Source organism: Empidonax traillii, unplaced genomic scaffold (assembly GCF_003031625.1).
Source record: "Empidonax traillii isolate 1590-97213 ecotype Southwest subspecies unplaced genomic scaffold, ASM303162v1 scaffold121:size1714817, whole genome shotgun sequence".
Lineage (NCBI taxonomy): Eukaryota > Metazoa > Chordata > Aves > Passeriformes > Tyrannidae > Empidonax > Empidonax traillii.
Window position 1 is genome coordinate 1,080,251 of NW_020955314.1, and position 11,400 is coordinate 1,091,650.

Below are 11,400 nucleotides of genomic sequence, written 5' to 3' on the forward strand. Positions count from 1 at the left end.
TTTTTGGGGGGGGGGGGGGGGTGTTTGTTTTTTTTAAATTTTTTAGAAGTCTACAAACTGAGAAAGCCTGAAAAATCTCAAAGACTGATGTAACAAACTGTATCACAGGGATCCATCTGAAAGGTCAGGACAAAGCACACTCTACATTGCACAGCAGTTGGTCACCACTGCATAAAGAGTACCCAAGGATGTCTAACACTGGTGAATGACTGTACTGCCTCTAAAAACATCTAACAAAATCACAGATGTTGGTGTTAAATTATAGCTCAGCCAGTGCTAAGCGACTAATGAACAATTTTACATTGAGAAGACAGAACCACCCTTCTATCATATTGATTTTATGACCATAAAATGAAACATTTTTGTTTCTAATTTTACAGCAAAGTCATGCTGAACCAACTGTGAAGAAGAGTTTCCTTTTTCTACCCAACGACAGTACCCATTACCAATTACATCCCACAAAAATTATATACCTGCAGAAAAAGCACATCATTTTGCAAATGATACAGTCCTGGCAGCAAAAACATCACGTGGCAGATGAGCTCTAAACACAGACCCCAGAAAGCAACCCCTGGCCTCCAAGCAAACGAGCAGTGCAGCCCAGACCTCACTGCTCCCTGAGTATTATCTGCATTGATTCCACCACACAACTTTCAGACGTGAGCACCATCTTTCATTTTACACAGATGCCTGTAATGTATGCAAGTGATTTCAGGCCAAGTCAATAACTGCAAAGAATTAAAGAGCCGATACTTACCAATGACAATGAGCTGAGCCGCACACAAAATAATAACTATGCACAGCAATGATATGATGATAGCCCTTTCCACAATGAGGAACCATGATCCTAGAGAACAAACAAAGAAAAATGGTGGGAAGAGAAAAAAAACATGAGGTTATTAGCCTTGCATTTATTGTTCCTTTTAGGCTATGCCCCATATTGCTCACTATTATATGTAAGTTAGCATTAAGAGTTATAATAGGCTAAGAAAGCTATGACCTCTACCTATGTAACCTTCTCCCTGATCACGTGTGTGACAACCTACTTTTTCAGTATTTCCAGTTACCTTAACATTTTCCAAACTGGAGGTCTTAACCTCCACTGGAGCAGAGGATATGTTGGTGTTATTTTCTGGCACTACAAGCTAGTGAGCTTGTGGAACTACCAACAGCACTGTTGATCAGAAAAACAGTGTATTTAGGCTAAGCAGCAAAGATACGAGAAATCCAATTTGATACTTCCTCAGCTATTCTACTCTACTTTCAACTGCTGTTAACTCCTGAAGAATTCCAGGGGTGTGTTAAGGAATACAGGAGTTAACCTAAATGAGAGGGAAACACTGCTTTGTTAATTTTAGGTCTTTCCAACATCATCCATTTAGTCTTTTTTCCGCCTGCATTTTGGATGCCTTAGGCTGTTCAGTCAGTTGTGCTGTAAGACCCTGTAAGCCACCTTCCAACATAAAATTCCAAAAATATCTCCACTGAACTAGAAAATGTAGTTAATTCTTGCATCTCTGCTCGTATCTTCATTTAGATTCACTCAGTGGAAGCCCAGCTCTCCATTTCTCACATTATACTTGCCACCATACATGCACATTTGCTTCCAAAGAAATTTCTAATCTTTATTAAGATGCATATTCATTGCACTTTCTCTCCATATATAAAAGTTGTATCTGTAGCTCCAGAAACATGGACTTAAGTAGCAGTACTTTATAACTTTCAATGCCAACTGAGTACTCTGAGGACAGGTTTTCAGTACCTAAATTGCCCTCTTTCCCCTCCCTCCCCGCCTCCCTCAAGAGTCACAGAAGAAGATACTGTGGATGCAGCAGAAATACAAGACAAAAACAAAATAGAATGAAGGCAAAGAAACAGGAAGAATATCTGCCAACTTCCTAACCACCAAAACAAAGTTAATTTATTGAATAGTTTAAAAGAAGGCTTTCAGCTTCATTTGCATTTCCAAAAAAGCAAATACTGAACTGTTGCCATTCTCTAGATAAGCCAAATCCCAGAGATGCTGTTCGATGCAACTGAGAATAATTAACTTAAAAAAGGATCTGCAAGCAGAGACTCAGAACCAGCTTCACTTCCTCTGTAGCATTTCCAGATGGCACTACCAGGTATTACAAGCAGAAAAAGAGCAGCCACAAAGCCTGGTATCTGCTAGGACTTCAGCCAGCAACACACAACCATGTATGGTCCAGTCTTAGACTATAAAAAAACTTACTGTGCAGAAATTCTTGCAATATTGCACATACATACAGCATGCAAATAAGAAGAACAGCTGAGCACATTTTCCTGGTAAGATATTTCCCTTACTCTGATGCTTCATAGCAATAAACTAAACTCCTGGCGAAAAGTAGTATTTTCAGAGCCAATATAAGCAAGTCAGTTCCAATGCTATGAGAGCAACTTCCAGACTGAGGTGAAAGGAAAGTAAAGAGAAGAGGGGAAAGGAAACAGGGGAGAAAGAGAAGGAAGAAAAGAGGATAAGAGAAAAAGGAGAGCAGGAAGAGGAGAAGAGAAAAAGAAAAAAGAGAAGACAAAGAGAGAAAAAGAAAAGAGAGAAACTTGCTGTCCTGATCAGGAAAGAGTGTGCACAAAGACAATGGCACTTGCACAGAAATCTTGCTCACTCTGCTACCCAATTCCTAGGTGAGTTCAGGAATTCTCTAGAGTGAGAATGAAGAATGGTTGGCTCTTGTAAGGCTACCTTTGTAAAAGCATCAACTGGAACATGATAGTAGTGACAGCATGAATTCATTGCTCAGAAATGACAGAGCGAAGACTGGTACAGGATTTCCATTATTCACTGACCCTTTTCAAAACTCATTTGCTACACATCCTTTTATTACCTTGTTGTCTCAAGAGTTTCTCTAGAGCACTGAGGAGAAAAAAGCAAGAGAGAACTGTGCAGCAGAATGACAAGAGAGAGCAACTGTGTTACCTGCAGCTAAACTCTTAGATATAAGATTAGGTTTTAAGATTTCTAGCATATATACTCTCAAATCTAATGTGACCTTGAAACTATGAATTATTCACCAACCACCTGCTTCCTTTGGTGTTGTATTTTCCTCGCCGCAACTGACAACTAGAAAATGAAATCAGAAAAGTTACATCAGTTTCCAGCTTTGTTGTCTTTATACCAATTTCAAAATTGTAAACACAGCAAAAATAAAATTCACAAATGGAACTCGATTCTACTGCGTTCTCAAGCCTTGTTTCCTCTTCCAGAGCTTAACAATGAACGGCAAAAACAGCCAAAAAAGGCTGAATAAGCTGTAAGAGAAGGAACAGAACTGTGTAGACCTCTTCTCCTGTTTTTGCAGTGCTCTAAGAAACAAATGATTTTGTAGCATCTTCACTTTCAGTGCCTGTGCCACTCTCAATCCATTTCAGGATCACATTTGCTTTGCAGTGTATATGTCTAACTGAATAACTAGACCCAACTGAGAGTTACACAAATAACTGCAGCAGGACATCTCTCTGAGCTTCATAAAGATTTTAACGTGAAATGGAAAAAGTAGTAACAAAACCATCCCAGGACAATTCTAGAGTGCATGGGTAAGGCAGCGTGTGCTAAACAGATGCAACAACATGTGATGCTTCTGAGAAGCTCTCCAGAAGCAAGAAGCAAGTCTCCTTGTAAATAGGTACACAATGCACACAGAGAAATGTGCTCTGTCACTTTTGCAGAGCACTTGACAGACAACATACATACAGCAGAACCCATTATTCAACAACTGAGGTGCTAGAGCGAATGGTCAGTGGATGAGAAATTCATTTACTGAATTTCATTAATTTTATCATCTTCTGAAGATGACATTTAATCCTGGAAAACAGTAACACATTAGCACCTAGTAGTTGCATTTTCAACTTTGCTGGAAACCTGCATAACTTCAGATCAAGTCTTAGAGCTCTTACACAGAATTTCTATTAGTTCTACCTGTAATTTCCCAGCAAATAGAAAAGATTGCAAGAAGCAACTCTTCAAAGAAAAGATCTCTGCAGGCACCATAATGAACGTACACATTTCAGTATTATGAAGATATTAGGAATGTGTTTCAGTACATAATGCAATAACATCAGGGTGTTGAGTATATCAACAACTGTATCCTCTAAGAAGACGTGGGAAAGCATAGATTTTCCTGTAGCAGACAAATCATCCTCAGACATTATTACAGAATGAAAAAATGTAGTCAGATTTTTCCCACAGAAGCACTCCCCTGTAACTTAAACCAAAGTAACTCTTATCAGTTTTCAAGTTAGAAGGTCTGGCTGCTACATTTTTTGTATTTTCAATTCAAAGGAATACACTGAGGTGGTCATTGTTTTTCTCCTTCCCTTAAGGTTTTGCTTGTGTTGCATCCCTACAGGTTCTAAAAGAATAGTAGGCAACTCACCTGAGCTCTGTCTAAGTTCCATTCTTGTTTCTCCTTCTCTGTTTGATTCTGTTACTTCACAACTGTAATTTCCAACGGTTGCTTGTGCAGTGCTAAGCATCAGAGAGGCCACACCCTTGGTTAAATCCGCCTGAGATACCAATTTTGCTGATAAAAACGATGGGTCTTTATAAAACTCGTTTGTTCCTCCACGAAAAGAAAAAATTACCTTTTTTTCTTTTTTCCATGTAACAAACATGACATTTTCATTGTTCTCCCTTAGATTAGTCACATAACAAGGTAAAATGACAGTTTCATTACAGTCATTTTTTTCAACAATGTCTGTTCCAGTGAGGATTAACTGGGCAGAACCTATAAAGAAAAATGAGAATTGACACATTCAGAATTATTTCTTAATACACACGAGAATAAATTAAAAATAATTACAACAGTGACTTGGGAAAACAAAAACTCTCCCATGAAACCAAAAAAAGAGAACCATGCTTTCAAGGAGTAACAAAAGACGGAAAAAAAGGGCATTATTATAATTCTACTCCTCTGCACAGACTTAGCCATTCTTACATCCATTTAATGTACAGATACTATAACCTATCATAAATTTAAAATAAAAGTCGTAAAATTTTGGGTGCCACTTGCTCGGACACTTCCCCCAAAATGCCATATGCAGAAATACTGCATGAAGGTCTGGTTCCATTAACCACAAGTTGTGCCACTGATGTTCAAATTTCTGCTCCTGAGCACACAGGTTAAAAAAGTCTACTTTTATACTTCTGAGAGAAGGCAGGCAGGGCAGCTTCATCAAGAAGGGTTTGATCATTTGTTCCTTCTTATCTCTGAAGGTGGAGCCAAATTCCCACAGCTTTAGATCATTTCTTGCAAATTCTCTCTCTTTTCCTTTCCAGTGGAGAAGGTGCACTCACAATACCATATACTAAATCAGATAATTACACTATAATTACACTAAGTAATTATGTAATTATTATTTTTCAAGTGTATACACAGTGGAATTGAAAATGAGAATTTGTAACAATGAAAGGCTTTTAATGTTTTATTTTCTATATTTTTACTTCTTTGGGGGAAATCATAACATAGTTTAATAGCTTTCTTAATAGTAATTGCTCCCCAAAGTTCCACAGACACTAATAATCCAAAATGATTTACTACATTCATCTGATAAAAACAAATATGGGAAAAAGTATGTAAAACAAGACCACAACCCCTAATACTGTAAGCACAGAGACTTACACACTGGAGAAGCTCCAGGGACCTCAGAGAACTACTGCTACTCACATGTATAAAACCAGCTCAGATTTGTCATATGTGTTTGATGATTAAACTTAATTTGGGGAAGGGGAGAAAGGAGAAAAATTAAAATCAATAAGAGTTGTGTCACTATTTGCCATAGTTCTTTTTTTTTCAAAGCAGGAGTCTCAGATCAAATTTAAAAAGCACTCATCTTCAAAATATTGTTTTACTATTCTCACACGGGTTGCTGTATTACTACTGAACATCAAATGCTTATAATAAACTGGCTCTATATGTATAATGCATGACAGTGTCTTGCAACGAAGGAAGGAAGGAAGAATTATTCTCTGGCTTACTCACTGTGTTGCATTTTTAAACTGTACCTCAAATAACGAAAGTAACAAAAGCAGAACAAAGGGAAACTATACCCAAACTTCAATCTATGCCCTAAAAAAAACACGTGTACACAATTAAAAGCTTAAAGGGTTCTTCGTGAATTTCACATGTGTTTCCCACTACCTCAAGATAGAAGTTTGGGAGTTTTTTTCTCCTTCAGAGTCAGTACATTTACATTTCCCAGGAAGAATTTGTTCACCCCTGGCTTCATTTCACTGAGAAAGCTGATTTTTAAACTAAGGAAAGGGACTGTACTTCCAAATATTTACCAAAGCAAACAAAAAGCAACCATCTTGAGGGAAACAGAAACGAATTGATTCAAATGTTCTCCCTAGTATTACAGCAGAGCGGCAGTGAACTGTAAATTCCTGATTCCGGTCTGCTGGCCTGTAGTCCACCCACGAGAGCTGGCCTGTTTCGCCTGCAGCCAGCGCAGAAGTGCCGGTGTGAGCTGCTCCACAGCCTGGTGATGCGGGAACGAGGCGCAGGCTCCAGCGGGGAACAGACCCGTCCGTGCGGGTTCTGCCCTCTGGGAACGCGGCTGCTCTCGCACCAAAGGGAACCTCACGGCTTGCTGCAGATGGTACTTCCACTATCAGGTTCCAATAGTCTTCTTGCGGTAAGAGGAAGCTAACAGAACATCTCTGGCAATAGTTCCCAAATCCCGCAGGCAGTGGACTATTGGGCGGGCTCTTAGCATCCAGTTTTCTCGCCGTTTATCAGTTTAGAGGCATCACATTAAGGTGACAGTTCCAGAGCCTTACATTAAGCAGTCTGGGGGCTTCTGAAAAATGTGCAATGGTGGAGCTGACACGGAAAGGCTGTTTCAAGTAATATATGCCGTGTCAATTGGGAAATGCTACACAGGGTTCACAAAATTGGCTCAGTCTGGTCACCTGATGAACGCTTGCAGTTCTCATGACTACAAACCGTGCTGGGGCACTCACCTCTTCAGCCCGGCTACTGCTAACTCAGGATCCCAGACATACATTTGAACTTTAAACACAGATACAAGCTTTAAACAGGCAGATTTAGATGTGCTGCTTACCGACAGAAGAACAAGCCCCTAGCACCCGCACCTCGGTCAAAGTGTCCCTACTTTTTTAACCCTCCGTCCCCGCACCGAATTTCTTCTCAAGGCAGAGAAGCAGTTAAGATGGTGCGGTGTCAGCTGCACATCGACGGCACAAGAACTTTTTCTAAGATCAAGACACGTCAACCATTGACCCTGTGCAGCCCGCGACCATCTGGACTGTTTCAGGAAAGCACACTGAGCTGAGCTGCCCCCATGCCAAGGCAGGCGAGGAGCAGAGAGCTCCGCGCACGGTGTCCCTCCTCTGCCCGGCATCCCCGGCCCGGGGAGGGAGAGGGAAGCGCTAAGGCGGGGGGGCTGGATGGCAGCGTGTGTATCCCCGCTCCGTCCCGAAGCACGGCGAGCTCCCGCCGCGCTCCCGCAGCCCCACACGCTCCTGCCGCCGCCAGGGACAGCGGGAGCTCCACCCAGGGGCCACGCGAGTCCCCGCGCCGGGCGGACGGAGCGGCGGCGGCACCGGGACGGGTGGCGGCCGCTCGGCTCGTCTCGGGACCAGCTCCCCCGGCACCGCCACCGCCACCCGCCCCGCCCCTTCCCCCGGGCAACAGGGAAGGCTCAGCCTTTGCCTCGCATCCCCGGGGCCCCGGCGGGGACACCGCCCCGGACACCGCCGGGGAGCCTGCGCCGGGACCCGCCGGAGCCGGGGGCGCACGGGAGGCGTCTCGGGGCGGCTGCCGCGGCCGCAGCCGGAGGGGCCGGGGAGAGAAGGAAGGGGGGGGAGAAGGCAGGGAGGGCGCGCGGCGGTGTCTGTCTCACCTGCGCGCAGGGCGCCGAGCAGCACGGAGGCGGCCAGCAGCCACATGGCGGGGCGGCGGCGGGAGCGCGGCCGGGCCGGACCGACGGGCTCGGAGCGGCGCCGCAGCGGGCGGGCCGCGCGGGGGCGGAGGGGGCGCGCTCCCGACGCTGATTGGCTGCGGCCGCTGGCGCGGGGGCGCGCGGGGCGGGGCAGCTCCACGGACAGCTCCGCTTTCCTCCTCCTCCTCCTGTCGGCGGAGGTGTTGCAGCCCGCGGGAACGGCTGTAGAGCCCGTGTTTTGGTTTTGGTTTTGGGTTTTTTTTTCGGTTTTTTATTTTAAGTAATTATCAGGACTCGTATTCCACACCCGCGCGATCTCCGGGGCTCGCGTTTCCCCGCACGCCCAGGGGAGAAGGTCGGATAAAAATGGCTGCTCTGAGGCGGCCGGGGCTGCCAAGGGAAGGTGCCGCGTCCAGTGGTGGCGGAAGCGTTGACAGGGCGACTCCCGGGCCCCTTCTCTAAGCGAATCCCCGATCGCCTCACTGATTTCGAGCCCTTTATTTTGTGAGGGGTAAAACACCTTGGGGGGGCTTAAAGCCCCCCGTCCCCGCCTGCGGGGGGCGGGCAGGGCTGTGTCCCCGCGGGGCAGGGGCGGGAGGGAGCGGAGGGAGCGCTGTGCTTTCCCGAGTCACTGCTCGGCAGTCAGCTGACGGTGCGCCAGTGAATAATCCCGGCGAGAAGAGCGGAGGGGTTCCTCCTCGTCGCCAAAAGCGTGTGGAAAACCAGCCCTTGCCAGGGGCACGTTTGCTTCTGGCTGTAGTGATACTCTCTACGTAAAGACAGCACAAAAAAACACTGGCGACTCTGTAAGTGATCTGTTGACAGTTAAAAGCGAGGATAAATGCTCCATTTTCCTATTTCTACTGTAATACACACATTTGACTGTTTCAGCAATGAACTTTTTTCTCCGGGAGTAGCCCTCTTTAGGACCTTTCTTTTTAATGTCTCAAAATTTTGGCTCTATGAATACTGGCGCCCTAATCGCATACTTTGTTCTTAGGTGAAGAACATATGTGTTGGTGAAGCTTTAAAAAAGGACTGATAAGTATATATCTGTCTATAGATAGACATGATGTTTTTATAAGTCCCGAAGTTCAACAGAGGACAAAAGCCAGGGCAGAATCAAAATTCTGTGAGGAACTGAATTTCCATACTTTTTATGTCTCATGTGGGATTACTACATTTATGGAGTTTTGTAGCTGCAACGTTAATATTGGCTTGGCTGGTTCTTCCCCCCACACACACCCCTGCTTCCTGAGACTCCATACTTTTAGATTCTTCCCCGTAAGTGATTAATGGATACTGATGCCTTGACTGCTGTGCTTGTTTCCTTCAGGTATTCATAAAGCGCTCAGACATCCTCAGCCATTCAAGTTTAATAAAAAGCCTTGAGCAGTGGGAGCCATCTGACTCCAGAAATGATGGAGAGGGCTGGCACAGAGCTGCTGATCTTGCTCCTGCCAGACTGACTCAGATGATGTTCTCTGGAGGCCAGAAGAAACGAGCTGGAGCAGTGAGTAGCAGGGAAGACATGTCTGCGTCAGCTGTAGCGCATGCATCTGTGCCCAGACTGAGCACTGGCGCATTGACAGCCACGGGTATTGGGGTTCCCTTTGTGGGGAGCTGCACAGCGTGTTTTCTTTAAGAAAACTGGGGATGCTCTCCTCCCGCTGCAAAGAGAAGGCTACAGCTGCAGCACGCATTTGTCCCTGTTGCTAAGGTAACAGTAGCACACCCACGCTGGCCTAAAAGCAAAACAGCGCGCATGGGAGATTTCATCTGGCCAGGAGTCTCGCGTGGGAGAGAGCTGCTCTCTCGGGTGCTGCCTCCTGTACTACTGAACCGGCTTTCACAAATCCCTGAAAGATAACTCTCTGTGCATGCAGTTTCCCTGATTTTGTTGGGAGTAGCTGTGCCATCCAGTGAGGTGTCCATCTGCAAATACTTTGTCTTGTAATGCTCAGCCTTCTGCTGCTGAGAAAGGTCTGCAATGCCCCTGCTTGCTGGTGGTTTCAGGCAGCAGGATTGTGCAGCGCAAGGTACTTCAGGTGCCCACTGAGATAAAGGTCGGGCAGCTCTGCTTTCCTTTCCAAACCAGGAACACAAAGCAAACCCTGCTGAAATAGAAGAGCTGCATGCTCGTCTCCATTTTCTAACATCACTGTGACCATTCTCCTCTTGTTTTACTCAGCAATGTCTCTCTTCACCCAGTGCATACATGCTGTAGAAGCTCGTACAGAACATACCTCAGAAGCTGTGAAAAGCACAACTCTGATACGTGGATTAAGTCCAAGTGCTCCAAAAGTGAGAGGTCATATATTTTGAAAACTGTGTCTGAGTCAGTCTCTTATTTATGACTTCCAAGGCACAGTTTTGGTCTTTAAATTAGGCAGCTATTTTATTACCCCTTCTAGGCACTGATCTACCATTTCATACTGGTTTACTGCTCTTTGGAGTGCCATTGATCACTCTCTGGGGTCAGCAAGTGAGGCTGTGACAGGCATGAATCACATACACAACCCAGTGTACAGGAGGCAGTGACTGCTGTGGCTGGCAGGAAACTGCTGAAGAGTGACATAAAAGCCTGAGTGCCTAAAGCAAAGGGTGTCTGTAGCTGTGATTTGTCAAACAAACTGTGAGGGCTGTCTCCCTCGGCAAGAAATGCAGTGGCCAGACCTCCATCTGTGTTCCTGGATTCACTCGACAATTTGTATGGAAAAACTCACAGGAATCACCCATACCCAAAAGTCACAGGGCAGCAACTTCATGGGTAGTAAATACCTTGCTCTCCCTCGAGCACCAGGAAGCATTCACAAAGGAGCCCTTTTATCCCTTTCGCTGTTGATCTGGAAACCTAGTCATGCCAAGGTTAAATGAACTGACTAAGGTTGCATAATTAGCCAGTGGCAGAGCTGAGAATAGATGCCATCTCCATTTTTCCAGGCCTAAGATCTAACTCTTAGGCCCTTCCTGGGGGCACAGGCAGGCTACCAAAAGTGTACATCACAGCTCTATAGAATATGACATTTTTAGAACAGGCTTAACCCTGAATTTACAATAGTTCTAGACAACAACAACAAAGAGAAAAAACCCAAACCAAACCAAAGAAAAAACAACCCCCCCAAAAACTAACCAAACAACAAAACCCAAACACAAACAAACAAAAACGTACAAAAAAAAAAGGGGAGGAACAAAAAAGGAACAATATTACCTTCTTATGAGTGCTCCTGCCTGGGAAGAAAGTAAAAATGGAATTCAAGTGGCATTTATAAATATTAATGGACTTCTAAGCACTAGCACATTAAATAAGTTCCCAAGGGCCGAAGCCTGAATTAACTTTAAGTAATAGTTGCTGGACACCTAGGCAAAAATAAAGCAATGCTGTGAAAATGCGTTAACCTTTCACAGCTTGACTGGGCTAAAATGCAGTCATTTATCCTCCATTTCAAAACTATTTTAGGG

General features: G+C 44.7%; 1 protein-coding gene across 11 annotated transcripts in view; it reads right to left on the reverse strand.

Moving 5' to 3' along the window:
- CD47 (CD47 molecule) overlaps positions 1-7,991 on the reverse strand; it is a 21,192-nt gene extending 13,201 nt beyond the window's left edge. For 8 of the 11 annotated variants that reach the window (XR_003571154.1, XR_003571153.1, XR_003571152.1 and 5 more), the window contains exons 1-4: positions 7,900-7,991; positions 4,410-4,760; positions 3,053-3,097; positions 758-847 (exon numbers count right to left, since the gene is read on the reverse strand). Coding sequence is in view for 8 of the 11 variants with exons in the window: in XM_027883233.1 (XP_027739034.1) it covers positions 758-847; positions 3,053-3,097; positions 4,410-4,760; positions 7,900-7,945 (532 nt within the window). In the remaining 3 variants the exon portion in view is untranslated. The remainder of the gene's footprint in view (positions 1-757; positions 848-3,052; positions 3,098-4,409; positions 4,761-7,899) is intronic. The other 3 variants (XM_027883231.1, XM_027883232.1, XM_027883228.1) reach the window with 2 other exon arrangements.
- Between the last annotated feature and the right edge of the window lie 3,409 nt (positions 7,992-11,400).